The sequence below is a fragment of the Oculina patagonica genome, chromosome 1 (assembly GCF_052425735.1).
Source record: "Oculina patagonica isolate OP01 chromosome 1, crgOcupat, whole genome shotgun sequence".
Classification (NCBI taxonomy): Eukaryota; Metazoa; Cnidaria; class Anthozoa; order Scleractinia; family Oculinidae; genus Oculina; species Oculina patagonica.
This window is the reverse complement of record NC_135758.1, coordinates 42,207,304-42,233,969: the sequence shown is the minus strand read 5'-3', so window position 1 is coordinate 42,233,969 and position 26,666 is coordinate 42,207,304. Positions and strand designations below refer to the sequence as shown.

Here is a 26,666-nt window from a genome sequence, read left to right as displayed (position 1 = left end):
ATCCCAGCTATTTTGTATTGGTATATGTTTTTTTTTAAAAATAAATTGTAATCATGTTCTCCACCATCAGATCATCCTTGTTCCTCTTCTTATGGTGGGTGTACTCATCTCTGCCTTCTAATACCGGATGGATATAACTGCTCGTGCCCAGATCACCTACAATCTGGTGAAGTTTGCTCACCTTCGGGTAAGTGTGAGCAAATTGTGTATCTCATGAACTTGCTTTCCAACTTTTATGACTCACTTTTTAAAATTAATATGTACTTCTACCTAAACTAACATAAATTTAGTGGATACAACGCCCCGGGCGGGCTCTGGGTACAATGCACGCAATAATTATTCACAACCTACCTAACAATCACACTTATCAATCGTCTTCCTGTTTTGAACCTTAACAATCAAGTAATAAAACGATAATTATAAAGTTATTACCATCTAAATTTATACACAAGGAAACCAGTTCTATTCAGCAGGATAATATTAACATACTTGGAATATGGCTCTAAACATATTTCATTTCGTACGATGGAAACACGCAAGAGTAAAACATTTCAACGATGGAATTTATTTCTTAGCTCCTTCCAGTTATTTGGTCATATTCTTAAGGACTGAACAGTGTTTTATTGTAACTATTATTATTTTTGCAGCCGTAATATTACCATTCTCGTCAACTCCAATTAATACAGTTTCGAACTCTAACTACCAAACTGAGAGCGTAAATGTCATCCCAAGTACTACTTCTGTGTTAAGGTCGTCAACTAGTAAAACATTTTCGTCACTCAGCAAGTCTACCCCTCACATGAAAACGCCTTTATTTTCAACGCATCCATCTGCTTCCTGCAAGACCATTATCATTACTTCTGTGGCACCAAGCTCAGAGTGCGATTGTTCAATCTACAATCCACCTGTCAAGACAGAGCAAAAAATCTCAATTTCATCAACTCTTCCATCTTCCTCCCTCAAGACCTCCGTCAGCTCTACTTCAGCGTCAATTTCATCTCACAATCCAACCACCCATACTAAGAAACAAACCACAACTCCATCAACTTGTAAGCCTCCATCATCTGCCGGTACTACTGCGTGTCTTCCAAATACCTGTAAGAACGGAGGGACGTGTGTTATACCAGGAAATTACTGCAAATGTGAAAAGATATTCGCGTGGCATGACTGCAGTGTTTATGTTGGTAAGTAGGACCGATTTGCTGTGACGATATTTAATTAAATTTCGTTGAGCAGTGTTGTTTCACTTGTAAGTTTTACGTTTACGTTTAGTCCTTATCACTACATTTTGATTATTTTAAATAGTGGGGGATTGTCTTACCAAATTCTATTCCCAGGAAACGCGTCTGTGTTTGAGTTATAGAAAACGCATTTTCAACCCGTACAGTGTCTATTACATCTGTGAGGATAATTTACCTACAGCGAAGTTCAGTTATTTTTACATTCTGTTCGAGTAATTTGATTTTTCTTGTTTTCTTCTTTAAGGTTCAAATACTGTGGAAATTGAGTTGGCTGTTTTGAAGGAGGTATGTTGTGCTTCATTATTGTTCACTTTCCCTTTGCCTCTATACCTCGGACGTGAGGAAAACAGAAAGTAATTATCGATCGTGGAGTCGAAAAGCATCACATATAAAATGTTTAAAACCGCGGTCTCGAATAGAACATGTTCATCAGTATAACAGAAATTGCTTTAATAATAGGAAAGGAAATTTTAATAATAGGAAAGGACTCATATCTTCTACCCATGGCCTCCCAGATACCGGTTGGGCGCTCTAACCAACTGAGCTACGAGAGACTCGTTGTGAGCTGGGCCATTTACTAGGTTGATATATGACACGCGTCCTGCATACTGCTAGGATCAGCAATGTCGAAATCATCAAATGTGTAGTAAATAATAAAGATGGTAAATTTCAAGCTCGGTGATAAATAGTGAAGAAATTATTCAACATGACACGAGCGTGGGACAGGAGGGCATGGGTTCGATTCCCGTCTTTATCCCACGCTCGTGTCATGTTGAATAATTTCTTCACTATTTATCACCGAGCTTGAAATTTACCATCTTTATTATTTACTACACATTTGATGATTTCGACATTGCTGATCCTAGCAGTATGCAGAACGCGTGTCATATATCAACCTGGTAAATGGCCCAGCTCACAACGAGTCTCTCGTAGCTCTGTTGGTTAGAGTGCCCAACCGGTATCTGGGAGGCCGTGGGTTCGATTCCCGTCGGGGACTCAGATTTTTTTTGTCCCACGCTCGTGTCATGTTGAATAATTTCTTCACAATATTATAATTATTATAAGAGGATCAAAAAGATCATAGCCACGTTACCTCGATGACAAACAAAACCTTTGCCTGTGGTTTGGCCCGTTTGGGTTCTCCCCTCGCCATCATGGAAGCGAAATGACGTGGCTATGATCTTTATCAGAGGGTAACGATATAGGAACGGAGGTGTATCCTTAAATATAAGAAGTGTTTTAATGACATCTGTTGTGTAGTATGAGGCAAAATGAAGCTATTCTATTACACGATCAGATATATATTTAATCTAGTCTAGCTGTGTGATTTTATTTCTTTGGTCTACTTACAGAATCAGTGGAATTTGTTGGATTTTAAGATTGCAATGGCAACAGCCTGTACAGAATTCTTTTGCAAAACTGGTGAATGTAAAAGGTAACAGTAAAGAATCATAATGGCTTTGTAATACAAAATTCATTATGGATTGAAGGTCGTTCTTTCGTGATTAGCATCATATTAAGAACGAGTAGAATTACTTCTGGTGACTTCATGATTCTGAAATTGAAATACAAATAACTGGAAAGAATAGTGCTCTCCATAAGAGCTACCTACTTCATTCACAAACTTTGACAGCCAGTAGACTGCATACAGACAGATCTGTTATGGCCGTGTCCAACGTTTCTACTCCTTCTTTAAAGTCTTTCGTGTCAAAAAGGCCGCCGGTTTCCAAAGTACAGGAGTTCACCAATCCATTATTCTACCATTCCTCGAACAGCTTAAACGGCTGTATGGTTTTATAATCTGTTGATTTCGGTACTGCATTATCTACAGTTCTCTTCTCATCCTCTCCCGAAAGACGTTGTTGCGGCATACATCCAAACTGAACGACAACTTGTTAATGGTGGCAACTCCACCAAACTTTAAACATATCAAAATAAGTTAAATCACGCCATCCTGATGTGTAAACTTACGACGCGCAAAACACTGCACTAAAAAAAACTGATGTTGAAATAATCGCACAAAAGAATGCCTGACATCCCAAACAATTGGAAGTCTTTGTTTAAGAGTGAGAAGTTCTTTCCAAAACGAGAGCAAGTGTTTCAACGGGCTATCCGAGCACCTCGAAACAATAACTCGACCGAGTGTATTATTTGTTTCTCGGTGCATGTTTGGATACGCCGATGAAACACTCCCCCTCGTTTTGGAAATAGTAGCTACCAGCATTTTCTTCTGAACACCTGTTAAAATATTATATCAATACGTTCACATCTACAGCCTCGAACAGAACCACGACTTGCTGGGGTTGCTGTTTTTGTTTTCGTCGTATTAGTACAACATGAATTATTATCTAAAAAAATTCAAACTATTTATGTCAGCAAAACCGTCCAGAATTCACTGTAAGTCACCTTTCTTTCCTAACAGCGTACCAATAAAATACTCTTGCCAATGTCCTTATCTCTTGCAGGAAGTCCAAATCTGGAAGAGTAAAGCGTTCAGAGGGAGCCACATTCTTTCAGCCTTCTAATATTATAATATCTGGAATTTCTTCTGGTGGAAAAACTTGGAAAGTTGAATTTGCCGTATTATTTCCATCTGCTGAAGAACAGGCTCCCCAGCCAATAAGCCCTGTTGAAATTACTCACATGGTGAATGAGAATAAAGGAAGTATTGAGAAAGCTGTTGGAGGTACAATCAAAAGGATAACTGCTGAGCCTCAACCGGATGATCCAAGTAAGGAAACTACCATTGCACTTATTGTTCTTTTGAAAAAACTAGTGCAGTTTAGTGTACCGTAGTGCATGTTGTGTAACATCTTTTGATTTTCATTTCCATCTAAATTCCCGGTTTTTGGAAAATTTGCCAGCATCCGACTTATTTATCGATTGTAACGATGTTACTTTATGCATGATTATCGCTAGGCCCTGGACACGAGTTTTTACTAAGGCCCGTATGTTGCTCGGGTTTACCTGGAACTGCTGTGTCCTTTATCACTGGAGTTACTTCTTTTGAAAATGCTACATCCAATTCCTTTAGTTACTTCAGTTGGATTTCAGTAAACCGGCAAAGGTTCTGGTAGTCATATCATAATTTCATCAATGCACAACGCATTTGAAAGCTAAACATGCTATAAATGATGTGATCAATCATTTGCATCTGCGTTGTGAATTCTAAGCTTTGAAACATGCTTCTTGTCAAACTCATCAAGTTATCTTTTCAAAAACATAGGCAAAGAACCGGGTGAGCCAAAAAAAGATGCTACAGCAACCCAAGATAAAGGAACATCTACAATTTTGTTTGCTGCTGGAGTTGGAGGCATTGTTGTCCTGGTGATAATAGCTATGGCATTTGCTGTCTACCGAATGAGGCGGTGGTAAGGATTTCGCAAGATGTTGTGTTGATTAAGAGTTCAAATGGATAATCAGTCTGCTTTTTTTCACTTCTCTCCTTGCCACGATTTACAAAAATAAACTCTATTTAAAAAAAAAAACATTAGAAGATTTTTGTTCACGCAATTAATATCTGTTTCAAAAACGAAAAATGTTAGCTTCAAGAAACACTGATTTTAACGTCCAATGGCAAATTCAGATTTGTGATTTTCGCTCTTCAGAAAACCACAATTTTGTTCCTTTAACTGTTTTGCTCTCAAAGGACAGCGTTGACATGTACCGAAATGTATTTGATACTGTTTGTAAAAAAGGTACTCAGTTTTTCTGGATATTGTTGTGCTGCGTTGGCGGGCAAGTGAAACACTACTTACTGAATTATCAACATGAAGTCGATAAAGGGAAATAAATCGCTTGGAACCAACGATAGGCTAACACTCGAAAGGTCAGCTCTACAAAATGAATAAAGCGGTTGATTAACCTTTCTTGAAACTTAAGTTGATGATTAGCTAAGTGTGCGTGAAAAGGCCTGTTTTATGTGCATTGACTCTATAAATTTGGACGTAAAATACTTCTCAAGCAGGTTATGTCTGCTTTTGAGCCTCTCAGACGCATTAGGTTGTTAAATATCTCCATTTAAGTCGCCTTATTGGCTGTATTTATGTTACATGAGAGTACAAATAATTCGTTTCAGACACCGCATTTCTCTCATGACTTTGTTGTCACCTGAACTAAAAAGCCTTCAATAAGAGTATGAATCCGGCTTCTCTATTTCCACTCCAGTTTCCCAGATAAAAGACCATAAGATTACAGGTTTCAATTCGTCATATTCATGCATCCTAAAATTACAAATAATATCAAAGTAATGTAAGTTATGTTCGTTTACCTTGCAGCAAAAGAAGGACTGATGAGAGAAAAACAGGAAATAACCTGTCCGGCAATACCCATACGAACACTGAATTTGATAACCCAGCCTTTGACGAGGACTCTATATATGATTCCATCTCAAGAGCCAGGGGCATTTCAGGAGCAGCAAGCTTGGAGCAAGCTAATAACGGTGGTTTACAAGAAAATGGTACAAGAAAAGAAATTCCAAATAGGGCCCCCTGTGATGACAGAACATATCAAGCACTCGATAAAACCGCCTGGCTGGCCCAGCATACACTGTGGCTTCTTCAGGAGGTCGCAGAATTGAAAATCCTGACAGAGGTTACGCCTCTCCTCAAAAGAAAACAGAACAAGGCAGCAAAGGATATCCTGGGCAAGGTCACAGAATCGACGATCCTGAAAAACGATACGCTGCCCTTCAGCAGAAGAAGGAACATCCTGGACGAGGTGGAAGGTCTGGCCAATCAGCGACCAAGAGTCCTCAGCATACTTCCGGTACAGCAACGGATGAAGAAATTTATGAGAACTTACAGTGCAATGATGAATCAGGGGCTTGATCTGTAAGAGTCTTTTTGTTCAAGTGGCGAGAGCTACTTTAACTGAGTGAGATAATTTTCTTAATCCTCAGAATTTGGAGACCTCAGAAAAAACTCGTTTCCAAAACGTATGGAAGGATCTTAAGAGTAAAACGCAACCAAGATATAACCAACTTGGTAAAAAAAATTTTTGGTTGTTGCTAATTATATCCGACGTTCATTATAAACGATTTTTTTTTCTGTATTACCGTTGGTGTAACTCAGTTGACGATCTTTGGTGTTTAAGCTTTAATTTTGCGTCCTTAGAATTCGGTAACAGGTCAGACGCAAAAGAAAACTTTTTTGCCATATGTGTGTTTCTCCACGTTTTGCACCGGTCGCATTTGTTGCCTCGAGTTTTGATTGGCCCAGGGCAATATTTGCGTTTGCTGTGGGAAAATAATGTAGTTACTCTGGCTTTGGTGCTATATTATTTAGAAAATATCAATATGTGTTTGTTCATGCTTTAACAGGTTAATTTCAGGTCGAATTTTAACTTTTTCGACCGTTGTATCGCGACGTTTTTAGGCCACAAGTAAAAGTAGGAAACCAGTGATAGGAAGAAGTAGAGAACCTGGTCCTAGATTTTCAAAGGGTGAATAACACTATCCACCGGATGAATCACTACTGAGTGGATAACTGTAGCAAAGCCAACTATACTATTCACTGAAACCCTCTGAACCACTGGGACCCGTAAATACGATTGCAGCATTTACTTTACCTTTTTTCCTTTTTGGGAATGAGGCAGAAAACTAACCTTTGACTTTCCTGGGAGTGCTTACCATTTAGCCAAATAATTAAAAAAAAATTTCCTTGACAGTCACAATGTTCAGGGTACCTCCAGAGGCTTTTTTTTAGCTACGTGGTCTTTGTTCACGACGTAAATAGCCAGCGCCATCTCAACAGCTGGTCGACTGTCAATCAATATTTGGTCTTGTTTCGACTTTGTGCGGCGAATGGTAAGCTCCCTATGGCTTTATGCTTAAAAAAACTGTCAACGGCACGTTTCTTAATGAAGCAAGGGCAAATGTTTTGTAAATAGTAAAAAGTATCGAGCTACTGTTTTTTAGTGTAAGCTTCATTTCCGCTTAAGCTAAGCAACACTCACAATAATTGATTAAATAGTCATCCCAATAACTGTGTTAGATTTGTCGGCATCCCATTAATGCGATGCCGTATTTGTTTTTATTGATCAGGGGCTGACGGCGGACATGGGGGGGTGGGGGCAGGGTTTGATCTTCCTGCTTCACGAAACGTTTATTCTCGGTTCGCGTCCCATTGTGTTATTCCTGTTGCAAAATATTGCCCATCCCACGAAGAATAGGGATATCAAAATTTGCAGAAAGCAGCATATTTCAACAGTTCTGTCGTTAAGGGTAAAGAATGTATATACATGTATCCATTATATATTGCTGTCATATCCTGGTAAGCCATGTAGTGTGGCAGAATATTTACTGCCACCCTTTAGTCTTTTTTAACTTGACATTTTTGACATTTTTTGCTGTAATCTGGTTGGTAAGAATAAAGGAATAAGTGAATAAATATTGGTTTTTTAATATATCAATAAACAACATAAAATGACGTTTTGAAATCTAAAACAGAAAAGCAGGCCAAATAATGCAACTGAAAAAAGGACCCCGCCTTTTTCTCTACTCGTCGATCTTTATTCTACTTCCAATGTCACATTCGACATCTACGTCATTTGCCTTCAGTCAGGGAGGTTTGTATAGGGAAAACTGTACCTAGTGTCTTGATTACTGCGCGAGGCCGTAGGCCGAGGGAAGTCCGTAAATGGAAAAACTGTGCCCAGTAGTTTCCTAGTAGTTTCCCTGTAGTTTCCTAGCAAACTACAACTAGTTCCTAGACCAATGGATACTTCGAATACATCTGAAAAATCGCGAGATTTTCGAGTAAAATATCAATTTATTTTTCACAACTAGTTCCTAGACCAATGGATACTTCGAATACATCTGAAAATCGCGAGATTTTCGGTAATATCAATTTCTTTTTCCAACTAGTTCCTAGACCAATGGATACTTCGAATACATCTGAAAAATCGCGAGATTTTCGAGTAAAATATCAATTTATTTTTCACTAGGCGACGATCTCGGCACCTCCGTCGTCATTGCTTAAGCTCCCTAAAACTGTCTTGAGTAAGTTCTTAACATCGAGAAGTTAGTTAAGAATCTCACCGAGGACAAAGAATTTTTCTATGCCTCGTGTGGTCACGAATTTCCTTTCCAAAGCTAACGCTCAGGAGGATATTCCTGGTTTACTTAACAGCATTTAAAATTACTTGAGAGTTAGTTCTCTACTTTCTTTTCTGCTTATCAGTCCTGTGTGGCGCAACATTCACAGTTGCAGCCTGAAGAATGATCTGTTTGCTATATATAAATGCCCTCAAAGAAAGTCACCTTCTTCTTTCACCTTTTCTGAAAGTGCCAAAGGAAATTTGATTGCCTCGTTTACGAGATGCTTTACATAAAGGAAAGGAATCCGAAGTTAAACACTCATCCGTGCAAAACTCCTTGTTTGAAAGAACATTCAGACATTTTCATTCCTTGTGCAATTGATCCATTGTTTTTACCTAGTATTTATACATTTTTTTATCTACTTTCATTTTGACTTGATAATGACGTTAGCTCAACGTCGAAACGTCGTCGTTTTTTAACAAAGTTTTCTTAATATGTTTTAAAGAAACATTTAATCGCAGTTTCCAGTCAAAGTTTAACGAATAAAATAGCTTTTCGAAAATGAATGGGTGGAAACGTCAGTCATATAAAATTCACAAATAAAAAATTAGAGAAAAGCACAAACCGTGGCACCAACTCAAAACAATAAAAATCAGTTACGATTCGAATACTTCTAAATTGATTTCGGCTTGTGAACTCAAATAATCGCGAAAAAATTACTATATATTTATACTTTACACGATTAAGTCACTTACAGTTTCTCTAAATGCACGGCAAAAAAAAATTTATTTCGAAAAACAGTTTGCAAAAGTGAAACTGAATAAAATGTGTCTCCTACGTACGGTTAAATATTGAAAGAACTTATTTCTTTTTATAATTTAAATGCTCGCATCATTTCAACTCATAAATGGAGTCTGAAAACCGGTGACCGACCTCAATATGGCGTAAAAGTCATTGCAAAATGGACAAACAACGACAAACTATGCACGGTAGACTACAGCCCCGGGACAACAACTTGATTTTGTTCATAAATGAAATGAATACTTGCCTTCTGTAGAACTTCAAAGACTAAAATTCCACTGAATTTTGTCCTTTCACATTCACTGTCTTAACTGCGTTTTCGATTTTGGAGGGCAAAATCTTGATGGGTTAGTTCGCCTCGCTGCAAAATGATTTCGCGGGGCGGTAAGCGGTCCGTACACGAAGTTCGGATGGAAAACTATGGACCGATGGAGCACGGACATTAAGCCAATCATATTCAAGGATGAAGGATCCCGAACCGACAAGATGCTTGGTGTGCGCTGGCGTTTTATGAAAATAACTTGGAAGATCCACGTAAAAGAACACAGGAAGGAATGTTTGCTCAGGGCCACTTCTTGATAGTTCTGGCAAGTACAAATAGAGAATTTTCGCCTGCAGAGTTGAAAGATTTTAAAGGAATGGAAAAATTATTACGTAACTACAGTTAGTAATTTCGTCACAAAACGTGATACGAGGTTGAACTCACAGGGTGGTATTCTTGTTAATTGGAAAGAGAAATTATATACGGATCAAGTGTATGACGTCAGCAGAATAACAGAATAGAAACAAAGCCAACGCAATCTAGAGGGCATAGCTAAATAAGGTCAATACGAGGAGCCTTTATCCTTCCTTAGCCTTTCGGGAAGTTCTATAGATATCTGTTTATTGCTTTTTTTCTGTAATCAGCTAACAATGAAACTACGCCTACAACCGGCGAATCATGTTCCTGTTATTTTAAATCGCGTTTATGACGTCTCTAGGATAAAAATAATTTGTAATGAATTGATTGGAGATACAATTTAAGGATATTTCAATCTCGCGAGCCTAAAACGGCTTTTAAAGTATATTTTTCGTTCATAGAGCTTAGAATTTAGTCTCATGCGGAGAAGATCAATATCTTGAATTTTAACTCGACGAACGTAAAAGCAAGCGCTCCTTGCAAAATGAGATTGTTTCTCTTTTCCTCGACAATAATGTTCAGTTCGCCGACGGATGTTTACAGTTTTTAATTCCATCCCCCATTTAAATACAAAATAACATTTCTAGATTGTTCTTAGCCTGGTCTCGAAATGTTTCCTCCAATTTGATCCGCAAATGCAAACAGTAATGGGCTGTTGCCATTTATCAATTCTTTATCTTCAGATTGTCAACGTCATTGTCAGATCACAGTTAACTGGCTTAAAAAGAGACAAGGTAAAAACAAGACGTTCGTCAACTCACGTAGTCCAAACAAAAGCCGGAACCTTGCTACTCGTTTGACAGACTGAAGGAAAACTTCGTCGAGTATCAAATTCAGGTAAATGTTTTTCATGCATCCTAGTTTATGGTTTTATTCAGTATTTATGCCGCGTCCCGATCTTTTACCTTAGCAAAGCACATTGTCGGACTTTATTTAAGTTTTTCGCGTTTTTAATAACGTTTTCAATATTCAATAACTGTTCGCCTGAAATTTCAGTGAGACTATTTTTGCACAATATATTGAACTCTTCTTGATTTTCAAATTCGAAAATGGGAAGATAGGTATATCTTTTCTTCATCATCGGCTATTTCGCATTGCCTTAAAACAAAAGAATCAATCCGTAAAAACATGGATGGGCGATAAAGATTTGGCAAAAGGCTGGCAAACAAAATCGAGTATCATTTTAACAACAATCCTTGAACGGTGGCTGAATACAGCAGCTGCCTAAACTATTTAGTTCCCATCAACAAATGAGAATGTCACTACTAAATTTATGGCCTTGAACAGGATTGTTTCAATCTATCTGATAACTGCAGGGCGAGATTCATTTTCATGCGATGGTGAAGCCATGCTAAAAATAGAAAATAAGGTGGACGGCTTTTACCAGCCCAAAGGCCTCTTGAAATTGTTTCTGATAAGGAAACTAACTTGACGTAAAATTGTTTTGCATAATGAAAAGTGTTGACAATAGGAAGTATTGAATATATAAAAAGCACAGTTTAATTGCAGACAAAAAGTGCTCGAATAGGTGAAGCGTTTTCTCCGCTTGTCTATAAGTTCTGAGTTAGAAAAAAAAAGTCGAAAAATTACGTGCTGAAATTGCAACTTCCAGATAGTATATTTCACAATTGTTAGCAAGGCGACCATAAAGGAGAAGAGAGTGAGGTTATTAAAAGGAATTTTTGTATTTAAGACTTATTAAGCCTGCTGTTGTGTTCTGAGAAGTTGTTGTGTTAAGTAAGCAAAATGGCGTACTTTAGACAAAAATTAAGTCAGGTTGTTTTTACACTCATTCCCTGGAAGGTGGTTTGAAGCATTGCGGGCACAAATACACATATTTACTTCGTTTTTTCACTCAGCAAGAAGTAAGCTAGCCGTCTCAACTAAATGTTGCGATCGGGTAGTTGTACTTTTGTATCATTTTGCCAATTTCTCAGTTTTTCCTTGCTGTTCTATTTTGGATTTAACGCTCAAAGACAATCTCAGGGTGATATAAAAATGCAAGAACCCTGCTGGCTTATACAACTTCCGCTCCCTGGCTCATGTCATATAAGATTGAAGTAAAGCAATAACAACCTCTTGGGAGGGTTAAGTAAACCTTTTCTGTTGCATCGGCGAAACTATTTTAAAAAATAACTAGCAAACCTTTGTCTTTTCAAATTTTCCAGTTATCGTGTATTTTCTTGCAGCCTTCAAAAACGTCATTCCTCTTTCTATAAAGAAAACATTCTGCTAGAAAATAAATTTGGGATTAAGGCACTAATTGCGACTGGCTGTGACACTTTAGGAGAACTCACTTAATTCTTGGTCTGAATGATATAACCAATAACCAATTGCAAACAAACAAACAAAGAAACAAACAAGCAAATAAAGTGTTGGCTGTACAAACTCACTTTTTCATAACCCGTAAGACTCATTCGACTGCCACAAATAACACTATTCTGTTACTTTAACAATTTGTCGCAAGTTCCGTTAACAAACAAAAGGAAAGCAAAGCGTAAACGCGGCCAGTTATAATTTAATGCTTTCATACTTTCTTGGCGTAGCAGTACATTTTTCTTCCCAAAACTACAATTTATGTTTTCAAAACAGTTTGAGAAGAAATCCCTGTGCATTGAATTATTTTGTTAGTTGCGGCAAAGCGATATTGAATATTGCGCTTGGAAAAATTAATATCCTGTCATAAAATAGATAAACTAATACATAAACATACAGCTGGTCGTATAACTTTACATTTTATTTTTTGTTTAAATTTGATTTCATTGCGGTTCTTATATTAAGGTACGATTAGTATTCAGAGTTTTGAACAAAATGTGTAATCATGTCCCAAGTCACGAAAAAGTCTGTAAATGGAGTGTACTTTTGAAGTATGGAGTTTTATTTTTCACCTTTAATTTCATTTTGAAGAACATTTAAATTTAAAATATCTTTCGCAGCGGGGCACTTAATGAAATATAAAAGGAAAACAGGAAATCTTTAAGGCGAATTCAATTGCATGGATGGAATATAAAATATGTATCGTATTATTATCATTAGTGTTTTTTTTTATATTTTTGTTGTTTCTCCCCACAGAAAACGTTAACTAGTACATGTAAATGCCCCGTTTTGTTTGCTGGTGGTGAGACAGAAAAAGAGCGTTTAAAAGCCAGGAAACAGAAAGGCAAATCTGCTGACGTGAGATCTTTTCCCGATCATTTAGAACCATTTTTTATGAAAAGTTGTTATTTAATTATCCAAACGTTTTGCAATGCTTAAAAAATGTTACATTGAAAATTACATAAATTGCCAAGTGAGTGACTTGCGTATCTTATATTGAGGTAAAGCCTGTACCTCAATATAAGAGGCTGTATTATCTTCATTCCGATGTCTCTAAGAATCACGAAAAATAATAGAAGTAGCGAAGTTTGTGAAACAAAATGACAGTATTGGTACTGTATCATTACTGTCATTTTGTTTCCCAAACTACGCTACTTCTTTTAATTTGCGTGATTCTTAGAGAGATAGCAATGAAGATAATGCAACCTGCTGTTTTGTTGTCATATATTATCCTTCCCACTGAACTTTTTACAAGGGCTGTTGAATTGAGATGTTTGTAAAAAAAAAATTATTGCATTTTTACTGAACTTATTTATCTTTTTGTTATATTTTTATTATCATTTTTTCTGTAATTAAATAACTACCGTAATAAAACTGCGCCCAAGCTTCCCTCTAAAATAGCAAAGCAAGTCTGTCAAACGTCTGGTTTACAAATGATGTCCTTTTTGTTTCAACTCGCGTCTGCGATTTTATAACGTTTCCTACAGTCATATTGCTAGCTTTCTGCAATTAAAGCGTGTTTTTAGTCTTTCTGACGAAACATATCCCCAGTAAATATTACTAAGACGTTTTAAAAACAAATTGAGAGTATTTCAGATTTGAGATTAGGCTGACACTAAATATATTGCCAACTGTTTAAGCAAAAAATACCCAAGATTGCTTCCCACGCCAATTTTTGCTTGTTTCACATTGCTTTTGCTCCATAAATGAGATTTCTATGAAAAGAAGCACATTTTGAAGGAAATTATCCTTTTCAATTTAAGAACAACCTTGTTTACTGACCCCCAAACCGGGAAAAAAAGTTACTTGATAAACGCTAAAATAAAATCGAATTTACACAATGGTAAAAATAAATCCCATATCCTATAAATTGATAGATAATACACGCAGAAATTTTATGAGTTACGCAGCATCTGACATTTTCTTTACCCTGAGGGACTGGGACGGAAATGACCACGCAACTAGAAATACACCTACATGAATTACCTGTAGATCCAACGCAAACATGACGCAAAGTTTGACAGTTTTATAGAGCATTGGATCATGACGCGGACTTCCCAAACCACTTTGAGCACAAACAAGGCTGGCCCTCATAGTTGTGCTCTCGCCCCCAAATCATATTATCCTCTTCTGTGACGTAGTGATCGTGAACGTGCTATCGAGCGTCTCTTGAATCGAATTTTGTTAACTAATAACTGAATGACAAACAAAAAATATTAATCTGGAATACAACTGAAGCCAATATATCAGTCACAATGTAATGAGTTCTCTGAATTATTGGTCATGTAGCAGCTCTCGCAAGGTCTCACATGAATGGCTCGCTACCCTTCGAGGGAACAATAGAACAAACAACAGGAACAATGCCCCTAGCCCCAAAAACAATAACAGCTGCTACGATAGAGGACCAGTAGAATTACAAGCTTATGAGGGCTGCTAAAAAAAAAAAAAAAAAAAAAAAAATCAGGACTAGAAGAAACATTTTTGGACTTAACAACATTTCACTCAAAGCTTTTTTCGTTTCTCATGCTTGCATTCATATTTATTATCTTGATCTTGGTCAAAGATACAAATATCCTATAAAATCCTTTCGTGCTGTCCTTGAAACATCTCGATCTTTACAGGACTGGAATATTTAAAAGTGGCATGACTGGACAAACAGAACTCCGAACTGTGAACACACTTATCGAACAAAAAAGAGCTAAAATGACAGAAAATTACACAGTGAAAAGTGAATCCCTTATCCGATAATTTAACGCATAATTCGCGCGGATATATCGCGAACTCGTCGAGTATTTCCTCACCCCTGCGGGCTTGGAAGTGTAAAATGCCCCCGCGTATTATCTGCAAACATAACAAAAAATCAAAACACCAGTAGTTTTATGCTTTAATACTTTAATCAGTAAAATACTCCTAAGACAGTAAGGACTTTACTAGGAGAAATAAAAGTTGAAAAATCTATGGTGCATCGTTTCATAACGTTCTAACATTTCAAAGTGTCATGGCTGCACAAAACAAACTTCAGACAGAAAATACATACATTGAACGAATAAGAGCTAAACTAACTGACAATCACGTAATGAAAAATAAATCGCTTATCGGATAAATTGACAGATAATGTGCGCGGATATATTGCGAGCTCGTTGTGTTGTTCCTCGATCCTGCGGGGCTTGGGAGAATACTACGCAACTCGTAATATTTCCCCGCTTATTATCTGTCAAACCAACGCAAACATGACAAAAAAAAAAAAACACAACGGAAGTTTTATAGTGCACTGTTTCATAACGTGGACTTCGAAAAATACCTAGGGCACAAAGCAAAATGAGTTGTTATCCGCTCCTCTGACGTTGTGATTATAAACTGGCACTTATAGTGCTTGTGTCGATTTGTTATCGCCTATCGTCCACGCTGATACGATCGAAAATGTAGGGTTTTCGAAAGTCCCCGTTTCCCGTATCAATTGATACCATAGGGCTCCGTTTTCAAATGTCTCTAATATGAACAGCTTAACAAAATGTTCAGTTGTTTTCGGTAAAAACGATGGGCGTTTTTGATCGAATCGATGTGGACGATAGGCGAAAAGCAATCAATGAAAACGTGTGGACGGAAACGCGCCAACGAAAACGGATTAGTGTGAACAGAACCTAAGCGTCCCTTAAATCCTATTTGTTTAGCTAATAACTGAATGGCTAACAATAAAATATGGCTACTTTAATGCAATTGAAGCCATTTTCTTAGTGCAAATTTAGTGCACTTCTCTGATTATAAATAAAAGCCATTCCACTTAAAGCTAGTCTTTGTTTTTCTTGTTTTTATATTTATTTTATACTGAGCTTGGTCTAAGATAAAAATAGTAAATTCCGCGTGTGGTGTTGCTCAAAAACAACTCATACTTTAACAAGGCAAAATTATTTTAAAGTCGCATGAAAAAGCGCCGATCTATCTCATCTAAAACCACTTTTTAAAAGCGCTGGCAAAAGAAAAATCCTTTGACAATGTGCATAGACCAGTAATTGCTCAGTTGCATGACTTCACATAAAAATATTTTGGAGTTTTAATAATGTTTATACGTTTTAGACGTCTCTGCTGTGAATGTAATGCACCTTGTCTGGGAATTGACTTTCCCACTAATTTCGGGATCAAATATTTAAAAACGTTTCACAGTATGCGGACTTCCGCCTTCTGCCGTATGGTCAATACTCGTGATATATAAGTGGACTGAATTCGCTGGGAAATGGGCAAAGAAAATCAGCCTTCGCAATATTGCTTTATTTTTACGACAAATTGTAGCCGTTTACACAGTTTCAATCCTATTTAAGTATTTGAAATTTCATTCAGCCTAATGACTTTCATATTCGGAAGGATTAAATTTTGTTCAAATGCTGGCAAACTGGGCGCTTTAAAATGTCGCTGGAGAATGTTTCCCTACATGTGGTGCGTGTAATAACTAATATCCTGACTACCTCTAGAACGCAAATTAGGGTTTCTGGAAAAAAAGATTTATATAATATATTTCTATTAAACCAATAAAATCATTTTGAAAACTTGCGTTGAAATATACGCAAATCAATCAAAATCATTACGTTAAGTTTAGAAAAATATACAAACACAAATGAGAAGCTATAAATGTTGATAAGCCGCTGAAAGCGATAACTCGCTAATAAATTCATTTCCTTTTACCTTTTGCCAAATTTAGGGCTGGTGATATATTTCAATTGGTGGTAAAACTAATGGAGCACACAGGTTAAATCAAGGCAAAATTCGGGCAAGTTGGAAATTTGATTCTTAATAACCAAAACATTTCACCGTGCAAAACAAATAATGGTCTTTATCTATAACCCTCGCGGGAAAAAGTTACCCCGCTAACTCGGTAGCCAACGGTGTGCGTGACGGCAGCCTACTTGTTCCCGCCATCAAACAAATAATAAATTCAATAATGGCGATGTTCGCCCAATAGTAAAAGTACAGGATGTAAATAAAAGGTTTGATGAATTGTCTCGACCGGAATGAACTATCACTGTGGAAGATTGATAAAGCTGAATGGGGCAATCCTTGATCAAATCATGCAACTTGTTCTCAGGGAAGTTGGAATCGACGCCCACAAATTTTCAAATTTTGAATGACATCAAAACTATCTGATATCGCCGTTTGAAGCAGAAAGCTAAACCGAAACAAGAACTTTGATCGGTAATCCAAAGTCTATAAGGTGATGTAAACGATATTCTGAAAGATAAGAGGAAAAGATATTCTTCTACATTGCCCTTGAGTCAAGGTGAGTCGTAACATTCTAGCATTGATCCAGTACACCAGAAGGCCTCTAAGAATAATTGCCACCGATAACCATAAAATGCATTTTTGCCACTTTGACCTTGATTGAACAAAATATTTCTATGATATACCTTAAAAAGCACAAAACCTTATTTCGCTATTCAGGAAGATTTTTAATATATATTCATGAATCATTTTAAGCCGCAAACTACAGTAGTTTGTAATCGTGAAATCGGAAACGTTCACTGTTTAAGGTTGTAAAGTATTCACCCTTAATATTTCTTTAATATTTGACACAGTATTCGAAAGAGGGTGCCTAAATAGACTTCATCAAAACACGCCTATGCTGAAATTCCAAAAATTTCCTAAACAGAAAGTTTTTTCAAAAGATATTACAATAAAAAAGATGTACCAAATCATAACTCAAAACTAAAGCGCTATCCATGGGCCTTGAATGTCATTGTTATCTGGGGTCCACTCGTTGTTTGTTTAATTGAGAAAGGAATATTCCTTTTCCGATTACCGATTAAAGAAACGCCTGCCAATTTTCCTTCGTCAAGAGAGTCGCCATAGGAAGATGGTGGCGTTTATTTTAGACCGAACATTTTTGTCTTGAAAAAGCTAAGACCGTGTGAAAAAAGTTACAAATTTTAATTTTAAAGCGGTATCAACCAGGTCGTACAATAATTACAGCATTTTGGTCTTAACTTCCTCTTTTTTTACTTCAACAAATTTAGGTATTTTTCTGTCCTTTTCGCGCCCCGGCTCTCGTTTATCAACCTATTTAGTTCCGGCTTTACGACAAGCTGTAGACGTAAAGGAGCGAGTAATAACGTGATAGAATTAATTGATGTCACTTAAAAAGGAACTCGTATTGCTTTATTTTGACGAAAAAAGCCCGCTTTACACATTGCGGATAAGAAGCCTTTTGTTGTTTCTCTACGAGGAAAGGGAAGGTGTAAACATAGTCTTTAAGGGCTTTTGAAATTATTTTAAAAACATGAAAACAAGTTAGAATGTTACTAATATTCTCTAAAAGGATGAAGCTTTGTTGAAAATATCCAATATAACAACAACTGAACAAAAACAAAACTTTATATATTTAAATATCGAAATCAGTGCGAACCTTTAAAAGCTTCTGCCTAAAAAGAACCAATTTTAAGTTAAATTGCAAGTTGCCATGCATCGTACTACAAATGACCTTGAAAAGTTCCAATAGTTCTCAGTGAAGTCATACAAATCTTAATTTGTTCCTCAAAAGTTAACAGCTAAAAAGCAGAGGGAGGTCGATTTTTTCCCCTTTAAATGATTTCCAATGCATATTTCCGTTTTGCTTATAAATAGACTACCCCCTCTATAAATTGAAACCCTCGATTAAAGTGTCAACAGAACTGAAAATCTGTTTCAATAGCTGTCGGTTTTCATAATGCAAATATCGTCTTTCATAATTTATTTCATCTTTCCGACCCCTTATTTGGCTGAATACTGAGTAACACAATTGCTGTCGTCTATTTGGAGGTATTTTTCGGAAAATTGAAATCCGGCAACCTTTGAGGTATATTACTCGCCATACAAACTAATCAAATATTTAATGTTAATTTCAATTCGCCTTCTATCGTTAAAACAATATGCTGAAAAAGATGGCCTAATCCAGAGGAAACTACGCTTTGTCAAAAATGTCATCCATTCAGTCGACTTTATCTTGTACAAAAAATAACTGTTCGCGAACATAAGATAGTAATCCAAAAATTTAAAACTGTTTGGAAAGGAAATCTCGTAACGCACATTTATAACGAGTCAGTTTACAACAAAACAAATAGAGTGTATTTCCCGATAATGCGTGCCTGGTATTGACCTGTGAATGGAGATTGCTATCGTTAATGTAAAAAATGCCCGCAAAAAATCTAAAGCTTTAATAGAAATAGAACCATGTTTTGGGAATGACGATTCCGAGAAATTCAGTAGAAATCCCCTCAGAATAACCACTTCTTAAACGTACTTTTTTAAAGGAAGACAACTAGTTTCCGCTTTCAGGAGGAACACTTCAATCAATTCCATTTTTTAAAAGGCAAATTGGCATAGTGCGGCTATGACAAAAACCAATTTGTTACAAGGTGTCTACACAACAATTAATTCCTAATGTAAATGAACTTTATGTTTACACCGACAATGTCGAATGTCTGCAAAGATTATAAGAAAAACACATAATGTCGCCAAAATGATGTCTTCCTTTTTCTTTATTACTGCAAGAAACTTCTAGAAACATAATTTTGTCATTCGTTTTGGAGAATCGTGCATTTCATACGATCTGAAAAGGAAGAAAACTAAAGAGCTGCGAAAGCAAAGTAGTTGATAGCTGACGATCTCGACTGAAGAAACAATCTATGCAGCCGCACAACACACAACAAACTTCAATTCCAAAGAATTAGAAGCGTTTTTTTTTTGGACAACAAAGTTGTCTTTCGCAATTGTAAGCCAATTGGTATTCTAGGGATTTGATAATAGGTATCGATTGCCACTCTTAAACCATATGGTATTATGTTGTTGTTGTTTTTTTTTTTTTTTCAATCACAAAAAAAACACGATTCTGCGAAGAAAAAAAATTAAGCTTGTTTCTTCTAGAAGAGAATTTTTATATTCTGGTTTTTGATAAAAGCGATGAGCACGTTTTCGTTATGTTTCAAAGAACGTGTTTGTTCACTGTGGTTTGAAACGATAAGCTTTATTTTTCGTATTTTAATCATTTTGGCTCTTATGGTTTTTATGCATGTTATCAAATATTAACAAGCCCTCTTGCATTTGTCTTTTTCCCAGCAGGATGAGGACGTTTTTACTTGCTGTGGTCGCTTTAACGTTCTGTAGAGGTCAGACACGGGGTCAGAATATGGAAGTCACAAATCTGTCTAGCTGGAATCGGTGCTCTTCAATTTGTTTGTGCGCGGTGGATAACCAGAGTCGTATCTACGGACAGTGCTCTGTCAATGAGCTGGATGAATCGGTGGAATTCAATCTGTCAAGAGAACTCTATTACTTGTAAGTATTTCACCATTCCAGAAGATATTAGTTAGAGTAAACGCCGCGCTTTACTGGTCGTATTAGAACAAAATAAGCAAAATACATAATTTAAAAAGTTGTGCGAGATCGTACCTACAGCCGAAGTTCCTTGTTTTTGTGCAAACCATTTACAACTTTAATAAATAATGTCAACAGCTCGTGGATAAAATCGGTGTTAAATATTGATTATATATTTGATGTCTCGTGGCCAGTAATGTTAGCTCGAATGAATAGCGGAAGAAATATATTTTTTACTCGATTCGATTTCGTTCCAACACAACGTGGAAGCAACAAACTCCGTGCGGTAGCTGTGCTGAGTTCAGTTGTTGCACAAGAACAATCAACAACAACGACGACGACAAAACAAAACAAACAACAACTTTATTTAATCACGGAATTCAACACGACTGAAATGCAACGCATAAATTAGTGGAAAGAGGAACTTCCTGGTATTCCCCGCTATTTGCGAACATCATTTGAGGGCTGCGGGCAAATGCAATATCGCTTGAGGCGAAGGAAGACGGAAAAGTACGATTTCATTTGTCCGATTCGCCGCAAGTGCAATGTTTTGACTATGTAAGACATTTTAACCTTTTAAATATGGAGGTCTTTTTCTTCAGAAAACGGAGTGGCTATAAACCACTGAGTTTGAAAAATGAAATATGGAAGGGAACAATGTCAAGGCCACTGTGCTGAGTTCGCAATTATTCAATACAATTGTCCCTTTCACTATGCATATCTGGGACTCCGAAAAATAGATACCTATTCTAAGCTTCGTTTCTATCGGGCCAACCCAGCGTGAAATTCGGATTCAGTTGCGCTCAATCGGATAAAAATAATTAAAAACGGAAAAAACTCTGACTGAGTAACAACATAAAAAACTGAAGGAAGAACTTTATTCTGCACAGCAAGCGTTCCTTTATTTTTTATGCTTGAGCGGAGTCAAGGGCAAAACAAAACAAAAATGAGAAGAGGGGGAAGGGAAAGGGAGAAAAGGGAACTCTGGCTGGCAAACTCCACGATTTTGAAAAACGCCAACCAGTTTTCCACGTTTGAAATCGTTTATAGGTTGACAGCTTGCCAATTGGCGCAATATTATACTTTATCCGGCGAGTCACAACGGCTTCATTTTATTTCTAATTGGTTAAAAATACTCCAAATGTTCGGAAAAAGGCGACAGTTTGACTGTAAGCTTAATTTAAATTCATAAGAGAATAATTAATCACGGGCTAAATTAAGCTTATATTTTTCTTTTGACCCAAAACTCGCTAGGGGTCGCAAAAATCACAGCAACACATTTTACAAATTAGTTTAAAAAGTCGAACAAATTCCCTTTTCACCAAAGAAAGATTAGCCGCCAAATTCCAATATTCGACTCGGAAAAGCTTTGTGAAGTGGCCAAATAATACTAGCAAAGCCTGTTGCTATTTGCCTTTTTATTACAACCAAACGTTATAACAAAACCACAAACAGCTAAAAAACTATCTTTTGCAAAATACAGCAGGTGACAGAGCCATGAAGTCTCTGGACTCAAAATTATGTTATTATACCCTTGGTTGTTCTGTCTTCAGATAAAAGCGAATCCGGCTGAGGACAGGTCTAATAAAACTTGTTAATCAAAATTACCACGTTGCAACATTCAGAAGCAAACAGATTTTTCAAACTCGTGGGTTTGCTGGTAAGCCTTGCACCCCCCCCCCCCCCTCCCTACCCCTCCTATTGTTTGTCCTTGCTCCAATTTTCGCGCAGCCAAAATGGGGAAATCCCTTCATTTGGACAGAAACTCTAAACTTTTAGTCGCTTGCCGCTTGTCGAGTTGACGAGTTTCCGGGTAGGCGCTGTACAACCGTAGACGTATAGCCGAACAAATGCTCTTCAACCCTAGCCGTGTTGACAGATATCCGTGTTAACGCAACGACTTGTTGTTCTTGCCATTTGAATAAATGAATGAGAACTTTATTAAAGTGTCAAAACCTTATAGCCTGGGAATAATACAGCATACTAATAAGGGGACACTGCTAAAAACTAAAAACTATTCTAATACTCATATCAATACAATAAAAAATATATATCAGTAATATAAAAATGTTATTATAATCTATGATCCCTAGGTGTGTAAAACGTCTCTCCTCCCTCCAACGACCTAAGCAACCCAGTAAAGAGCTATTTGAAGGGTTAAAAAAAGCAACCGTCACGAAGCCGGGGCATTAATTGGAACTCCGTTAAATCTTACATTCGGCGAAAGCTCGAAACGACTTCAGTGTTCAGATCTTACTTGAAGAAACAGAGGTAGTCAAATAACTCACACGTTTAATATATATCTAGTTATATCCTTTTTAGGGCTCATAGCTGGGGAGTTTTTGTCGGGAGATTTTTTACGTTTGAGATTGGGAAAGGTGGAGACCTATTTTTGTGGAGAGGTGACAATTGTCGAAAACATTAGGAACCGGCTGGTTGAGCCGGTACCAGGCATGTAGTAATTAAGAAAAAATACTAAAAAGGAGACTGATGTTAACAGTGCGTTGTTTCCTCAGGTCTCTTGCAAACAATGGAATCAGCGTTATCCGTCCGGGAATCTTCAGAAAACTGGACAAGCTTGAGTTTCTGTATGTACAAAAATGTTGTAGTTTGGATTAGTAATTTAAATAATCATAAAGCAAGACATTATGAACATGAAGCCATAACACTGACGTCCATCGTGCTGACTCGTCCCCAGTCGTCTTTTGAGTCCGTCTTTTAAGTCGACTGCTGAACACGGAGGGAATCATGGGAAGGAAGAGAAATGGAGGCTCTCGCCTTTCTTCCTTCCCATCATCCTTCGCTTCTTGCAATTTTCGCATAAAAGACGACAGGGGACGAGTCAGTCCATCGTGTTCGAAGTAGCTCTAGTGACTTTAGGCATCAAGAAAAACGTTGGGATATTCTTTATTTTCTGTTTTTGTCCATTTAGGTTTCACTGTCAAGATAACGAGATAATTAATATATAATTCCTTCCCTTTTAGATCGTTAGCGAACAACAGCATTGAACTAATCAACGAAAAGGCATTTCAAGGCTTGAACCATCTTCGCATATTGTAAGTTGTGGGGCCCACAAGATCAATCTCAAGGCCAATTTACATGCTACAAATTGATAGCTCGACCATGTCTGAATTAAGAGCCTGTTTAAATGGAGGCGGATAACTCTCTGAACCGAGCCACCCAGAAGGAAATAAAGCATATATTTCTTTATAAATGGTCTTTTATATAAAACTCGCAAAGTAGGAAGGGATAACCTTGAGGGACGAGTAAAATTTTCCCATGCAAACACTTTTAACTTGCCTGTCAGGGAGGACTTTAGACATACAGAGCATGCATGAAACTGAAAATGCTAGTTTTTGTCTCGGTTGTAGGAACAATTTTTCCCTATAAGCACCCGGCAAAATATGGCTCGGAGGGGAGGGTAGCCCCTCTACCCAGGGAAACTTCTAATCATTTAAACATGCCCCTAGTAAGAAAATATGTGCATGGATACAAATTGGCCCATTTTTCTAAAATCGGTTGCAGTGCAACCGAATCTACAAATCGGGCTGAGTTTCATTCTCAAGATGCAATAAAGTTACTTAGTTTGGGCCAACAAATTGTAGCATGTTTGCAGCTTAGTTGACGACCATTCAAACGACTAAAACTAGTTATCAAATGTACTCTACCACACTACTGAGTGAGTTATCAAATAAAGGTATCTTGAATTTTGTATTTCAGAGATCTTCAGAATAATGATGTAAAGGAATGGAACGGTGACACTTCAAAAGACTTGCCACTTCTAGAAGTCCTTAAAATGAACGGAAACAAGAATTGGATACCCAGTCAGCGGCTTTTAAACATGCCCATGCTAAAAGAAGTCCTGGGTGTTACGTGGAGCAAACACTGCTTCACATGTGACCTGATAAAGGTATCGGAAAACGAAACACTCTTCGGTGATGACGAAATGGGCGACTATGAGGAGGATAGTGGGGACTACTTTAGCGGTGAAGTCGAGGAGGACATGACGTGCCACGTGACTCTAAAAGAGTTCTATTACCACCCTAAAGATGTCAAATACGGAGTTTCCGCACGATTTGTGAAACAAGGATTTTCGCCACAATGCTTCTGTGATTATAACTCGGATTGCTATAACTATGACGTCATAATACCATTTTTGAGACAGCTGTACAGTGTTCCTCGAAAGCTGTTTCTTTCCCAGTACGCACTTGGGGGTTTGATTATCGTCCTTAACCTTATTGTTCTAGTCGTTATTATTACTTCAAGATTGCTCAGGAACAACATTTCATTTATTTTGGTTGGCAGTGTAGCGTTCAGTGACCTCCTAATTGGCGTACACGGCGTGGCGATTGCCAAATACAACTTATTTAGCGAGTCAGATGACGTTAAGCCGCGTGTTATTATGGAAACCGACACCTCGATTTGCACGTATATGGGAATGATATTCACTGTGGGTCAAGTGACCGCTGTTATTAACTCCTTGTTGTTAACTTTGGAAAGATATCTAGTCATAGTTTACTTCCAAAAATGCAGAGGCAACATGAAGAAGGGAACATTAATTGTAGTTTTGTCCTTTGTATGGATAGCCGCCATTATTTTTGCAAGCTTGCCTTTGTTGGGCGTAAAAAGGCTGAAATATCACAAGTGGTTCCAATGCACAATGCCTTTTCACGCGGGAACGGGCATCGTAGAAACTTCCAATGTCACACTCAGCATTTCAGGCATATTTGTGTTTCTTTACTTGGTCAGTCTGGCACTGTATGGTTTGATCTTCTGCTATGCAAGAAAGTCCAGTGTACAGTTTGGCATTAAACGGGAAGCGAGGCTGGCGAGAAAAATCGCGGTGCTGGTGTCATCCAATTTCATCTTGTTCACTCTGCCGACTGTTCTTCTGCTGGTGTACGTGTACTCATTCTCTGACGCTCTCGATATGGCGAAGTCTTTCTCAAGCATGCGCTCCTTGTTTATAGTGGGTGGCTGGCTTCCGGTCACGTGTTTCAACCTGAACTCGCTGGTGAATCCGTTTCTTTACCCATTCAAGCACAGTCGTTTCAAGAAGGAAGTGCGCTCGTTCAGCTCCAGATTACGTAACAGCTTCAGTAATACATTTCACCCAGTGGTGGCAACTGCACATCAACTGAGCCTGCGAACATCTGCACTAAGCCAGCACTTACGTCATCAATTTCATTCATTTGCGTTTCGCAGGGAAGGCGAGACTTCCATTCGAGTTGAATTTGAGCTTGGGCTGCACCAAGGACGAAGAGCATCTGTGTGACAAAAGTATCATTCGTGGTCGAACATCAGTCAAAATAAAACTAATTGGGCGATAAGGGTTTTGATTCCTTGGAGGTCATTATTGTAAAATAAATCTTACCTGCTATCGTCATGACTTTAGTGATTCTTTTGAAATCGAAAAGGGATGGGTCTGAGACAGCCAAAAGGAATCTATAATAATTAGTTAATCTTCGGGTTGACACCAATCTCGTCCCCAGAGGCAGCGACCCTTCTGGTCTGCGCCAGGGATCGGGACCTCTGGGCTATTCTGAAAAGCCGCCACAAAGGCATCTGAATCTGATTGGCTGTTGAAAAACTTGTTCGTTTCCCCACATTATCGACCTCAGAGCTCGTCGAAACAATGAAAACACTTCTGATTGGTCGAACTGTAACGCGCCAAAATTTGAACGTGCGTCGGGATGGTTGTCCTGGCCCCTGGGGAATTGAAGGTCTGTGCTTTATGCAAATCAAAGATTGTGCACGCAATCGTAATATGTGCAGTTTTTAGATGTATTTCTGTTTGGAGACGACATCAACAGTCTTTGGAGCAATTCTTTTTCACTTAAATAAGCATGTTAAACAACAGAATGATCCCAAAACAGCACTAATTACAATTACGTGACACGACCTGAATTTACATAAAACCGCAGACATGTCTAGTCTCTGGTGAATGAATTAACGGTCGAATGACTTTTTTAATTATTCAGTGGTAGAACACTTTAAAATTAAATATACATTGAGAAGAACTACCTTGTTGATTTTGACTTTACTGGGGCTTTACACGAGCTAAAGCTGTAACAATAATTTTTGCTAAAATTTTCAACAAAAACCTACTGCTAGTAATCGTTGTAAGAGCCATTTTTTGTCTCTGGAATGTGGAGCGTGCGTAAGGATTTCCTGGTTCCGGATTGGATTCGTCCAGAGCCGTTGAGTTTCCCGACCGCTGGTCAAGGGGAACGCAGGCCTGGGAACAAGATTG

At 37.7% G+C, this 26,666-nt stretch overlaps 2 protein-coding genes across 8 annotated transcripts in view; both read left to right on the top strand.

Annotated features, from left to right (window-relative positions):
- The window catches only part of LOC144632759 (low-density lipoprotein receptor-related protein 4-like), a 37,504-nt gene extending 29,874 nt beyond the window's left edge, over positions 1-7,630 (top strand). The window contains exons 21-27 of the mRNA XM_078491482.1: positions 71-187; positions 648-1,184; positions 1,486-1,526; positions 2,594-2,676; positions 3,707-3,972; positions 4,468-4,612; positions 5,519-7,630. Of these exons, the coding sequence (XP_078347608.1) occupies positions 71-187; positions 648-1,184; positions 1,486-1,526; positions 2,594-2,676; positions 3,707-3,972; positions 4,468-4,612; positions 5,519-6,077 (1,748 nt within the window). The 3' untranslated portion in view covers positions 6,078-7,630. The remainder of the gene's footprint in view (positions 1-70; positions 188-647; positions 1,185-1,485; positions 1,527-2,593; positions 2,677-3,706; positions 3,973-4,467; positions 4,613-5,518) is intronic.
- A 2,951-nt stretch (positions 7,631-10,581) lies between these two features.
- Positions 10,582-26,344, top strand: LOC144631682 (uncharacterized). Of its 7 annotated transcripts, none has more exons than XM_078490229.1 (5): positions 10,582-10,597; positions 20,159-20,374; positions 22,930-23,001; positions 23,398-23,469; positions 24,134-26,344. In XM_078490229.1, exons 2-5 carry the CDS (start codon positions 20,160-20,162, stop codon positions 25,686-25,688), a joined length of 1,914 nt encoding a protein of 637 aa, XP_078346355.1. In that variant the 5' UTR covers positions 10,582-10,597; position 20,159; the 3' UTR covers positions 25,689-26,344. The 7 variants fall into 7 exon arrangements, with proteins under 7 accessions (XP_078346355.1, XP_078346347.1, XP_078346314.1 ...); XM_078490221.1 differs by lacking the exon at positions 10,582-10,597 and adding an exon at positions 17,190-17,345; XM_078490188.1 differs by lacking the exon at positions 10,582-10,597 and adding an exon at positions 17,190-17,345 and having other exon boundaries at positions 20,156-20,374.
- Positions 26,345-26,666: the final 322 nt, after the last annotated feature.

Excerpts from the sequence above, each read along its gene's own strand:
- LOC144631682 (XM_078490179.1), top strand. The coding sequence starts at position 20,109 with ATGTTATCAAATATTAACAAGCCCTCTTGCATTTGTCTTTTTCCCAGC. Across the intron at positions 23,002-23,397 it reads CTGGACAAGCTTGAGTTTCT|ATCGTTAGCGAACAACAGCA; the intron begins GTATGTACAAAA and ends CTTCCCTTTTAG. Across the intron at positions 23,470-24,133 it reads TTGAACCATCTTCGCATATT|AGATCTTCAGAATAATGATG; the intron begins GTAAGTTGTGGG and ends TTTGTATTTCAG.